The following is a 12,908-nucleotide window of genomic DNA, read 5'->3' on the forward strand; positions in this document are numbered from 1 at the left end:
TGAAGGCCTAGACTTCCAAAACCTTGACTTTCATATGTTCATGATGGCAATAGGCACATATCCATTCGCCGGCTCAACTTTATTTCTCCCCACTATATTTAGATCCCGGTGGCGGTCCATCTTACCATTCAGCTGAGATACAGCGATATCTTGCTTGTCTATCTCCGTAGATAGACCCACTCACCTAATCTGCTGGCTCTGCGGATGTTGTTAGAAAATTTGGTTTTATCTAGAGTTCAAATGGAGCGCTCTAGGCAATATTTTTTTTATTTTCCCCGCATTTCAAAAGGGGTTTCTGTTTCCATAATTCAGCTCGATATATGTTTCTCTTCACGTTCTTCTCAAAAAGGAAAAAAGAGGATGGCCCCACTCGGCTTGCTTTACACAGCATCACCATTGTCGTATTATCGTATCTAGAATCTCGTGAGGTGGAAAAGAAATGTTAGTCAAATCTCACCACTACTGCCTAGTGGTTATGCCAAGATTCCTATGAGCCCAGTCGGCACGCGTCGATCCGGAATCCTCGGAGGTTGGATCCTTGCAATAAAGGAATAATAGATACTACTGCTAATACCAATAGTCGTTTATTTTCCCTTTTCATTGACCCTTGTCAATAACATATCCCTTCGAAAAAAAAACAACGCGTTGATAGATGTTTTTGGGCTTTCTTGATAATAAAAAGTCCTACTTGGGAGGTCCTAGGCTGCTAAATCTAGTAGCCAGTCAGCTAGGCAGAATTGCAAGCATCGGAGATCTCCTTAATACTTCAGAGAATATGCTTAGTCTGACAAGATAAGAATCATCTTTGCACTAAAGGAAGCATGTATAGCTTACTAGATCATTAGTCTTATTGGTCGCTCGGGCATTCATCACAGCCCTCCAGTCTACTAGTACGGAATAGAGCTGCTTTAGGGTTGGAGCCGCAATCTCCAAGACCATGGCACTAGTTCCAGTCCTAAGAATCATCGATCATGGTGTGCACAATGACGTACGATCCCGGAATAACGTGGGTAGAAATCGCTGGAGGTACCTTTCGAGAGTAGTAACCAGGAGGGTACCTATCTTTATCAGAGCCCTATCTACACCGGGTGCACAAGAACTGTTGGGTGGATGTTGATTACCTTGGCATAATTAATATCATGTAGACATAGCAACGTCTAAGATTCATGGTGTCCGAGGAAAAGTGAGAGGCAACCGGAGCTGGCTAACCAATGGAGAGCTGCTAATTCATATCCACCATGAGCAAATCTGCTTGCATGATTCGTCTTTCTAATCCTTGAAGTTGTCACTGATCCAATCCCACATAGTCATCGCGTTGGTATCATTCCGTGCTTTAGCTGCTACAACAGATGTTACACCCGCTCCTAGGCGGAGAATGTGAGCAATATGCAAAAGAGATATGGTATTCAGCGCAAGGCCGATTAAAGGTACCTTGCGGCCAATCGAACTGAGGCGGTTCCGCACTTCGCTGCACCTTGACCTTGAAATAGCCTCGTCCTAAACACCTCAAACAACGTATTGGGAGCCGCAGAGCTGGTGGCGCAAGATGGAGCCGATGATACAACATTTCAAACTGTTTAGAGAATTCTCAGTGGTTGTGGAAGGCGTGCGTCGAGTCTGGTCGGACGTCCTTCTCTAAAGCTGAGGTCCTGTGCCGCCCGTCAACATATACAGGAGCAAGGACCGGGTCCGCAATCTTACATACACCGCCACAAGGAAGATGGAATAATATAATGCCATGATAAGGACGCGTGTCGGGTTCCGAGTATCTGGCACTGCTGCACATTTGGGTGGTAATGTCAGACGAACGGTACTCGGCGACGCAAGGAACCTCCTGCAGGGAAATTCGAGCCAACGGTCGTGGTTCGAACTTCAAGATCCGCTGCAAACTGATGGTAAAATTGACCCCGAGAAACGTGGCATGTGTCTTTCCACGTGGAGTTGCTGACCACGTTTTGAGCTGACAACTTATCTCATTCAGGTGCCGGGGTATGGTATGTCGTGTATTGGCGTCAACGGAGACAACATTATCAGTAATGAAGAGAAAATGTACCTATAAAACAAGGAACGTCAAAGTAAGTTATCTCTGCAGTATCAACAAACTTTATCCTTCCATGCTGGACGTTGTGCTATTAGTGAATAACCACTTCCACGTCTTTTTCATTGTAACGGTTAGCGGCTTGCAGGCATATCTGTCAATGCGAGGTTTCTGACTCCAGACCGAGTACTACCAGCCTCGTACTTGCCCACAGCCTCAAGAAGGTACTGTACCTCCTATATCCATCTTATCTGGGTGTTACGCTCAGCTATCTCAACGGGCTCAGGGATTGGGCGAGCCCATTGGTTCAGCTTTTGCATGGCTCCCGAGGACACAGCTGTCCGCATAGCCGATATAGGCTATTAAATCTCGCAAGCGTTGGATAATCGGAGGGATAGATCGTCCCTGGTCGGACATGCTGCGCACCTTATGCCACCTTGAAAGGCTCGAGTGCCCCCTCCCCTGACCTCAACAAATTCCAGTTCTTGAAGATTTCGTCCATTGTCATCTGCCTTCAGACTGCGGCCAAGTCTCCACCACTGTATGTGCGACGTCTCCAACCTTATTGAATTCATTTAGCCTGCTTGCGCCAACGACACTACCATCCAGCGAGTCATCTCGTGGGGAGCAAAAGAGGGGAGCGGAAGAGGTCAAGTGTTATTAGAGAATGGTCCCATCCTGCATGATCGGCGGAAGGTTAAGGAGAGTCCCGTTTTCTGGAATGGATTTAGGCCATCACGGGTCATAAAGGGAACGAAAGTCTCAGCGAGCATGTCGAAAATTCCCTGGGAGAGGGTTGAGAAGGGAAGGACCGAGGTTGCGCAAATTGAGGAAGGGGGGATGAAGACAATACAAAGTGCTTATCCTTAAATGAGAGTAGTTTGTCTTGGTTGACGCCCATCAAAGCCTTATCACGGAGCCACATCCCTAGGGTATTTGCTAATCCAGTAGATGCAGACGTTGACAATCAATGAAGCCGCCGAGGGGGGCCAAGCCGCGCACTGAGAATGATAATATAGCCTCTATTCCCATGCTATCTCTACCTTTTGAGTGATGGTATTTAGCCACAACCGCTCTTCGTCCCAATCAGAATCCTTGTTTTTTCCAGATGATCAGCCAGGTGGCTGCGGAATTCGGGCGCCGAAGGGGCATGTCTGTGTGGTGACACGGCATTTTTTTCAATCGGAGTTGAAGGATCTGATTAGAAATTATAAAAGCACCTGGGACTCCGATACTCCCCTCAGCAGTTAAAAAGGTGAACCTCAGCCGTACTTGGTCCTTCATGGTTGGCTAAGTTATCCGAAGTTGGACGGCAAGAAGACACCATGGCTTCAAAGCAAATAATCCTCGTCACCAGTACTATGCCTTTAGGGGCCTACTACTTGAACATGCTTTCGCTGACCGGCCTTCATAGGATCAAACAAGGGAGTAGGCTTCGAGACCGTGAAGAGCCTCCTAACCAGTACCTCTGAAGTCCTCGTGATCCTTGGGTGCGCGACACAGCCAAGGGCGATGCTGCCGCTCAGTCTCTGAATACCTTGAAGGGCCAAGTCTCGGTGCAGATTGAGGTAACGGATGACGAGTCCGTCGATGCGATATTGAATATGGGCACGTGGATGTGCTTTTGAACGACGCAGAAGTGTGCCGCAATAATTGACTTGCACGCGACACGCTCCGTACGACGCTTAATGTCAACGTTGTTGGTGTCCTTAGTGCGACAAAGGCCTTCCTTCCACTCTTCTGCCAATCTAGCGCACCTCAGATCGTCGTCATGACGTCGAGCTCCGGATCACTCACCTATATGTCCGACAAGACCTCCAGACACTATGGCCCATACGCCACCGAGCTCTGCCTGACCAAGGCTGCTCTGAATATCGTCATGGTGGAGTATGCCAACCACCCGAAGGTGGTAGGGGCAGAGCCGAGATTTTTAGCTACCACTTCACAGGGGATCTGGATGCGCTGAGGAAGATTGGTGAGGAAGCTTCAGATGGAATTCATGCGGTATGCGAAAGAACAGATGTCGTTGGAGATATCACATGGTCTACCCAAATTAGGAAAGAGAAAAGGCGGCGGCAACAGCTCGAGGGCATTTGCGAGTCTGATCTCTGATCTACGCTCATATTGCTTTAAAACACTCTATTTTCTAAGGAACTATTATATCCAATAATCTGCAGACTGATCTTGTAACAACTTCACGCAGGTACAGAAAAAGAAACAGAGTATTTAGAATGTTGGGATATATATATTTCTGGTAGTGTACTGCACAAACCCTGTCGGAAAGAGAGAATGTTAGAAAATGCCTAACATAGGATATGATTTGCTTCTTAACCAGTATCTTCTTATCATGATTGACCATAGATAACGTTATCATTTTGAAAAGTCTAAAGGCAACCATGATAAGAAGGATGTAAACCATAGCGTTGAGGGCGGTTTTCCAGATTAACTGTACGATAACTGTAAATAATTCCGGTATGATGTCCTTAGGCGATTATTTAAGGTTACAGAACCTGCTTAGAGTACTGATACTGGAATTTCACTGCAATTTAATATGTGGATCTGGCTGGTATGGCAGATCTCTTTAAATATGAATCTTAAATCAAGCTATCTTATATATTGCCCTTATATATAAGCAGTCTTTGTGGGCTGAAGTTGACGAACTAGGTTAAACGAGAGTAACAGGTTTGAAAACGGTGAAAAAATAACAAAGTATCCACCTTGTACATCCCCTTTAGAACACATGCCTTTCCAAGTTCACTCCATCGCACGTCTAATGAAGATACTGAGATCTTGAATCTTCGGGCCCGGTGCCATCATCGAAAAGTGATTGACATCGTCCAGAACCTGTATCTTCAAGTTCTGTGCCCCAACCAGCTCATCCCAGCCTCTTCCACTGAAATCGGTGCGATTGTTGAGAAGCCAGAGCATTTCCCGAGGATCATCAGGGCGGATCTTCGGTCTGGGATCACTCGGATACTTGCAAATACCATCCCTTGCGTAGACGAGGTGCGTTTCAAGCGGCGGACCGGCGAAAGCTTTTACCTTGTAGTTATCCAACGTGCTGATAAAGGCATTGAAGTGGGGTCGTAGCCAACTGGGAGGCGCTCTGCCATTCGTCCCAAAGAAATCCAGGCTTTCAAAGAAGTCATACATGCGCTGCGGGGGATTTTCTAATCCGACCGGGTTTGGAGAATCGATAAGGATCAATCGTGCCGTCTTCTCGCCATCGCGTACCAGCTGCTGTGCGGCTTCATATGCACAGATACCCCCCGCTGACCAGCCACCGAAGTAGTATGGCCCCTTAGGCTGGCGGCGGCGGATTTCGACGAGATATTTGGCCGTCAGTTGTTCCAAAGAGCATTTCATATCCTGCGGAGTCTTCATCCAGGGGCAATTCAAGCCATATATGACGATATCAGATGACACTTTGGGAAGCGAGGCGTATGATGTAGCCGATCCAGAGCCGTCAGGGAACAGGAAGAGCACTTTCGTGGCAGTCTTGGGATTTCCTTGGAGCAAGATAGATGTTGCATGAGGAGGTGCATCTGCTGCTTGTGGCGGGAGTTCAAGGGCCGCGACGATATTATTTCTTTTGCCGTAGGACCCCTTTGGAGTCAGGCCCAATGTCTTTTCGACCTCGTGTAGCGTGTCGTTGTCAAGAAAAAGATTCCGCGACAGCTCCATATCCAAGACTTCATCAAGTTTTCCCATGACCGTCAGTGCGAGTAAAGAATCTATGCCAATCTCCCTGAAGCTCGTTGAAGGTGTTAAGTCTTCAACCGCAGTACCGGTCTCTTCAGCAATTGTAGCGCGAATGATATCAATGACATTTTCAACATCTGTGATCTCTGTACTTGATGTTGAGCATGTCTCAGACGTCAGTTCTGATGCTGTATCTTGCTCTGGCGTGGGCAGTAACTCATCGTAGCTAGAAGAAACTGATGATGGCGCTGGGTTTTCGCTTCCGGCAAGAAATTTTGTAAGATCTTGGACAGTTGGACAGTCTGCAAAGAGTGATGAGGGTAGACTGAGACCAAGCTCTTCTTGTAGTCTACCAGATATCGTCAGTGATAGAAGGGAGTCAATGCCGTAGTCGGCAAATGCAAGGCTCGGTCCAAGCTCCCCCAATTCGATGCCGGCCTCTTCTGAGATAATTGCCATCACTTTAGACAGATTGGTAGATGTTGGCGACGACCTTGCAGGCTTTGCATTGGATGATACAACGGATTTTGCTGCTGGGGTCGGCTTTGCCTGCGTCGGTGGATGGGCGGTAGTCACAACGGTGCTGGAGGGTCTTACAACACTTCTTGCTACCCCGGGCTTCGAAGGCAGCAGGTAATCCAGAACCTGGCGCGGTACGCCTTGGAACTGTATCTAGTCAGTGAATGGTTTTTTGTTTGAGTAGGCTGATTGCGACTTACCTTGACACCCTCGAAGATAGCGACAATCTTGCCTTCCTCAAGGATGTACGTGTCGCCGACATACATTGTCCCGCTCGCGAGCTGCATCTTATTATAACTTTGGTAAGTCTTGCCCTTGGTGAACTTTGTCGCGCATCGCATTGCATCCCAACCATGATTGACAAAGACCTGGTTCTTTGACTGAACATTGTCATTTCCGTTCATGATAAAACCGGCAATGTGCCCGAGGCTGTCAATCCAGCAAGGGTTGAAGTAGAAGCCTTCATCTTCAGCTTGGAATGACACCTTTGCAGTAGCCTCGAGCTCACTGCTGTCGAGCACAACCTCTTGCATTCCTTGGTATTTAGAATTGTAGTCCACAAGTGAAGCAAACAGCTTGTAGACGATACCTCGCTTCATCTTGTGCACTTCCCCTTCATCGACACCTTTGTGTAGGGATGCGACTCTGCTTCTAACGAGAAAAGAACTGCGTGCCCAGTCTTGGAGCCATGTTTGGTTTGCGGTGATCCTGACTTGACATGTCGCATGAGTGGTTTCTCTGCCTTGGGCATCTTTGCTGTAGAAGGCAATTGAAACGACTTTGCTTGACCAGTCTGCCGATGCCGAGGCGCGAAGGAGCTGTGTGCCGCTGTTAGGCAGTGCTATCAGAGGCTTTTCGACCTTCATGTCCGCAACATCTAGGCCAGTGGTGTCACTTTGCATATTGTTTTTCTTCAGCATGTAGTTGGTCATGGTAAACGCAATATCGGCGTAAAGAGACTAAAGAGGTCAGTAATCTGTACGCCTTTTTTTTCTGAGCGCGACTTACCGAAGGGCAGAGAGCTGCTCCGTTCACCTTGTGACCTTGAATGACGGGAGCGAGTCGCGAATCGTGTATGTCTGACTCCACGAGAAGAGAGGATATACCAGGAGCATTGTGCTCTTCGATCACACGCTGCACGGAAGGTGAAATATAGACAGGTTGGGGTTTCTGTACAACCGGAGGGGCGGCGATCTGTTTCGGTTCAAGATTATCGCCTTTGGTAAGGCAAAAGTCATTCCGGTAGGGGATCCAGTAGTTCTTCAAATCCCAGCAGTATCTTGGAAGCTCGAGGACCTTATGCGAGGCGGTAAAGTCTCTGTGATATTCGTTCCACTGGATTTCAATACCATTGAGATAGAGTGATTCGATCCCCCCAGCCAACACCTTCCATGTATCCGTTCCCCTCCTCAGAGATGATATTGTCACAGTCTGTGGGCCGAGCGTTCCCTTGATCATACCTGAACAAGCTGGATGTGATCCTATTTCGACCCAGAGAGTCTTCTCGTCCACAAGAACTGAGGCCTTAGCAGCCTTGAGAGCACCCTCAAAATTTACCGCGCTGCGGCATGCTTGAGTAAGATAGGAGGATCCGAGTGTGTGAGCATCTGAAACGACCCGTTCAAGCAAAGGTGAGATGAAGGGGATCGAAGGGGCACTGAATCGGATACCATTGGCTGCCGCCTCAAAAGGTTCCAATATAGGGTCAACCTGAGCCGAATGAAAAGCGAATGGTATGTCTAGTGTGATGCATTCATGCCCACACGACTGATATACGTTCGCTAAGCGGCTGATCTCTTTACCTGGTCCGCTGATAACATTGCTGGTAGGCTGGTTGATGCAGGCGATTTCGCAGGGAGAAGCATTCAGACTATGCTTAATCTCATCCAAAGTTGCCTTGACAACCAGCATAGCGTGCGTTCCTTTCTTGCAGTGCTTTGAGAGCAGTTGTGCCCGAGTACCAACAAGGTAGATAGTGTCGCTAGCAGTCAAAACACCAGCTGCATAAAGGGCAGCATATTCTCCGAGGCTGTGGCCAATTGTTGAACATGGGATCACACCCCAGGAAATCCAAAGGCGAAAAAGAGCCATTTGGATGCAGGTAAGAGCCAAATGAGCGACGACTGGCTCAACATCCTCTATATTTGCGACGCTACCATCAACCACGGCCAAGAAGCTTGGAAAACCTTCTCGCTTCGCGATGGAATCAAAGCGAAGAACGTCCGCTTTGAAATGAGAAACTGAGTCGAACAGTTGTTTTCCAATACCTGCATATAGAGAGCCCTGACCTGTGAAGGCGAATACTACCTTTGGTAGTTTTGTTGAGCTTGGTATGGGCTTGACATCAGGGGTCTTTTCTCTCTTCCTGAGAGCGTCCACTATGGATTTAACATCTGATCCGGAGCAGATTGTCCGATAATTGTGCTGCATGCGTCGTGCCGTCGAGGTGTATGACAAGGCCGGAAGTGACGTGCCCGGGCTCTTCTCCAGGAAGCTGATTAACGCGTTAATATTTCCTTGAAGAGACTTGAGAGTCTTAGCGGTCACTGTGACAAGATGAGTGGTGCGAGGATCTTCTTCAGTAGCGTCTGACTGAGGGTATGGCGCGTCCTCCAACAACACGGCAGTGTTACCACCTGCAGCGCTGAAATTGTTCAGAAAGACAGTACGCTTCCCACTGCGAGAGTCTGTTCGACGCCATGGGACAGGTTTGAAGGCGATATTGACATTGCGCTCTTTCAGATCCAAAGGGTAGTTATGGTTAATCTTGGTTTTGATCCCGCAATGAGGTGGTATTTCGTTGTTTTTCATCATCATCAAAACTTTGATGAGGGATGAAACGCCAGAAGCCGACTCTGCATGCCCAATGTTCGCCTTTGCAGAGCCAAGGTACAGTGGGTAGAGTGGCATTCGCTCGCGACCAGGCACAAAAACAGACAGGACTGAATTCATCTCTGTTGCATCTCCTGCTTGGGTTCCAGTTCCATGCATTTCGACATAGCTAATATCCAGGGGATTCACATTAGCGTATCTGATTATTCGCTTGAACACGGAAGCTTGGTCCCCTTCATGGGGCCTTGTAATGGAATCCGTCTGGCCACAATGATTTGTGTTGGCTCCAGCAATGACGCCAAAAATGGGATCGTTGTCTGCTTGTGCGTCTTCCAGCCTCTTGAGAATGACAGCCCCAACCGCATCTGCCCTGCAGTAGCCACTAGCCGCATCGTCGAATGCATTGCAATTACCTAGCAGACAATATTAACTGCTGACCCAAAAAAGCGAATGAGGTTCATGTACCTGTCGTCGATAGAAAGTGTCCTCGATCAAGGCCAGCAAAGTTATCTGGATTTGTCAGTATATTTGTTCCCCCAGCGATGGCAGTATCGCATTCTCCTCTCCATAAATAGTTGCACGCCATTTGAATGGCGGCAAAGCTTGAAGAGCATGCAGTGTCAATGCTGATACTGGGTCCAGAAAATTTAAAGAAATAGCTGTTTTTCGAAATCAGCACAGCCGTCTGAGGTCACCATTACAGACAGCTTACCTGATGCGCCCTGGAACAAACGCGCGGTTTCCGCCAGGAATAAAGTACGTATCGACATTTTGGCCGCTATTTACCTCTCTCCAGTCATCACTAGTGACACCGAAGAAGACACCAATACGGTCTTGCTGTGTGGAGGGTGTTCTATTCGGGACCATTCCTGCCATCTCGAGTGCCTCATAGGTAGCTGTAATTGCCAATCTTTGAGCCGGGTCCGTATTCTCAGATTCTCGCGGTGACATGTTGAAAAACCGAGCATCGAATAGCCCGGGCTCATTGATGAAGCAGCCATACTGGATTCTGCTGGTGTTCTTTGTCTTCCCAGTGGGATCAAAGTGCGTCTTCCAGTTAAAACGGTCTTCCGGAATCGTGCGATGAACGTCTCGTCCGGCATGCAACAATTCCCAAAACTCTTCATTTGATGCGGACTCTGGGAAACGACCTGAAAATCCAATGATAGCGATCTTTGAATGCTCGAACTTGCCAGTAGGTATGGTAGGCTGAAATGTTGAGACTCCAGCATTCAACATATTGTTGATGGTTACGTCCATTTCTGTGCTCTTTTTTAATGTGGACAAAAGGATTTGAGCAGCATTGGATGATACGGGCCATATTGTACATTCCCTGAAGGTGGGTGTACGAAAGCATTCTTCCGCGAAGTATTGGAGAAGGTTATCCCATCGAACCTTCTCGCATAACGTATCAAACACAACCTCGTGGAGAAGCTCCTTGAAGCTTTCTGCAGCGATGAGTCTACCTGAAGCTGACGACAATAGAGTAAACCACGGCTTATATGATTTGAGAGCTTTGTCGCGGAATTGGCCGACTATCTCATCAACGTCGGACTGTCCGAACAGGTGAGGGGCGTGGTAGGGCGACTCGATGGGTAAGTGATATGGCTTAAGGGAAGCACTGTCTAGCAGGTCTCTGAGGACGGACGGAGGGCCACTGATTGTCACATTTGTCGTTGTGATGGCGCTCAAGTAAGGTTTAGAGCTTCGGGGTAGACCCTGGAGATGGTAAGTCGGTTGAAGTCGGGATCTAATGCATGCACCTACCTTGGCCTGGCTATAAGTTTCGATCAATGCGGCAATCTGCGCCTCCCGTTCACTCACTACCAACGACCAAGATCGATTCACCTCAGAAGTCGGTTTTTCTATATCGTTGCGGACCTCTAGTGACCGAAGGGCTGTACGGAACGCTATAAGAGCTGCTTCGATACCCGCAGGGATCAATTCGGAAAGTGTCCGTGAGGTACTGATAGCCGCAGCAGCAAAGCCACCTGTACAGATTCCCAACAGAGAACTGTTGGCCGCACTGGGATACGGCCTTGCTGCTTCTCCAAAGTACCTACGACGTCATGATTAACTCGCCGTCGACAAAATAGGGAGCTTTCCATTGCACATACCGGATAAATTGGCCAATCTCACACACACAAAAGAGGGTAAACCTTAGGACCGGCGTTCCTTCTGTCTCCCCAAGCTTGGATAGAAGATCTATAAGTGTCGTGAAGCGAGGAAACCAGTCTTGCTGGCTAGCAGGCAGTTTTCCACATTCCTCTCTAAAAGAAAAGCCGAATTGTTCAAAGAATGAACGCAGATTTTCATTTCCCTTGACATGGAGAAGTTGACGAAGATCCTCTTCGAAAGGTCTTGCCAAGTCTCCAAAAACAAAGATCTGGTGAGATTGCATCGTGGCCGCAACAGGAGGCATGAATGGAGTTGACTGAACTAGATTGTCCATTGTTAAAACAGCGACGGGGTTTGCTCGTCATGGAAGGGAAGCATATCTTGAAGAGTATTTAGCAAGCCTCGAGTGTTGCTAGCGACACAACAAGCAGTATACTTCCATTCCATAAAAGGGAATAACTTCAAGGCTATGAAACGTGCTTACAGGGATTGCAATTCCGTGTTGCATGGCATTTGAGTCACCTATCTCCGGCGACTTCCTCGCCTTTCGGATTCCGTCTGGGATGCCGTTCACGGCTGGCCTGCAAGCGTGCTTTGTGCACCTCGGAGAAGCGAGCTTACGAGAGCAACATGGAATGAAATGCATCGTATCTGCCTGGCAGCTGTCCAGCCAATTCGAAGTTGTCAAACTGGACAAGACATCGGCTTAGGCAGGACGTGAGTGAATTACCTTTTGTCCTCAATGTTAACGAAAGAAAAAATGGCGCATTCCAAACTCGAAAATAATAAAAAGTGTAAGAGAGGAATTGTAGATAGATGACGTACCGTATATATTCATCTATCTTGTGCGCACAGTTTTGTCATAGCCTCGGTCTATATGCCTCTGATTCTTCGAACAAACGCTGAATATGTCGTAGCTAGGAAACCTATGCACCCTTTCAGAACAATTGAATTATTTCCTCTCACAGTAGTTATGACGTAGAAGGCTCTCAGTTCTTCTAATATTCGGGAGGGTTTGAAATTACAATACGCTAAAACTCGGTTCATATCTTGTGTCCAAATCTAGATGTCTCTAATATAACTTTTTGTCCGCGGTATCAGTCTCAAATGAACCGGTTACCATTGTAGTCCTCTTGGTATCACCAGAATTGCTATGATATGCTATCACCACTTGTTTGTAGTAGGAGTGCTCCTTCACATTGATGAACACAATTTGAACGGTGCAGTCATAATATGCACCATTCCCTGTATAGAGATAGCCAGATATCCGTCACATCACTACTTTTGATTCTGTCGTGTTGTGTTCCTTCTTGCCGCAAATGCCGTGCTACATCAGATATCTATATATAATAGGGAGACGCACCATTGTTAAAGCCATTAGATTATCTGACCATCAGATCCTTCGCAGACAGTGAGTACTTCTCGCTCACCTATTTGTCATATTCATTCTCATCCATCCTTGGCTTACAATAGGCACAGATAGCCAACGCCGAAACACGTCGCAGACCGAACATGTTAGTAGGTTCTTTAACGACAAATTTACGGGAAAGACTTTCACAACACGGGGAATAAAGAATATTGTTGGTATCTGTGATAGAAAAAATGTGTTCAGAGTAATGGGCGGAAATCGGCGTCCGGCAAGACGGACAGCGGCCAAGTTGACGTCGGAGCGGAATATATTTACGGGTGCCGTACGCCG

At 47.6% G+C, this 12,908-nt stretch overlaps 2 protein-coding genes across 2 annotated transcripts; one reads left to right on the top strand and one right to left on the bottom strand.

The window, feature by feature from the left end:
* Nucleotides 1–1,738: 1,738 nt before the first annotated feature.
* On the top strand, nt 1,739–4,004 carry VTN00DRAFT_5061 (uncharacterized protein; the record flags this gene model as incomplete). Its single annotated transcript, XM_069431553.1, has 4 exons — nt 1,739–1,895; nt 1,982–1,994; nt 3,513–3,656; nt 3,752–4,004. 4 exons carry the CDS (start codon nt 1,739–1,741, stop codon nt 4,002–4,004), a joined length of 567 nt encoding a protein of 188 aa, XP_069290576.1.
* A 788-nt stretch (nt 4,005–4,792) lies between these two features.
* Nucleotides 4,793–11,543, bottom strand: VTN00DRAFT_5062 (uncharacterized protein; the record flags this gene model as incomplete). Its single annotated transcript, XM_069431554.1, has 8 exons — nt 4,793–6,406; nt 6,460–7,218; nt 7,268–7,969; nt 8,036–9,461; nt 9,804–10,300; nt 10,487–10,810; nt 10,859–11,150; nt 11,209–11,543. 8 exons carry the CDS (start codon nt 11,541–11,543, stop codon nt 4,793–4,795), a joined length of 5,949 nt encoding a protein of 1,982 aa, XP_069290577.1.
* Between the last annotated feature and the right edge of the window lie 1,365 nt (nt 11,544–12,908).

Source organism: Thermoascus crustaceus (assembly GCF_041956765.1).
Source record: "Thermoascus crustaceus strain CBS 181.67 unplaced genomic scaffold VTN00scaffold_2, whole genome shotgun sequence".
NCBI lineage: Eukaryota > Fungi > Ascomycota > Eurotiomycetes > Eurotiales > Thermoascaceae > Thermoascus > Thermoascus crustaceus.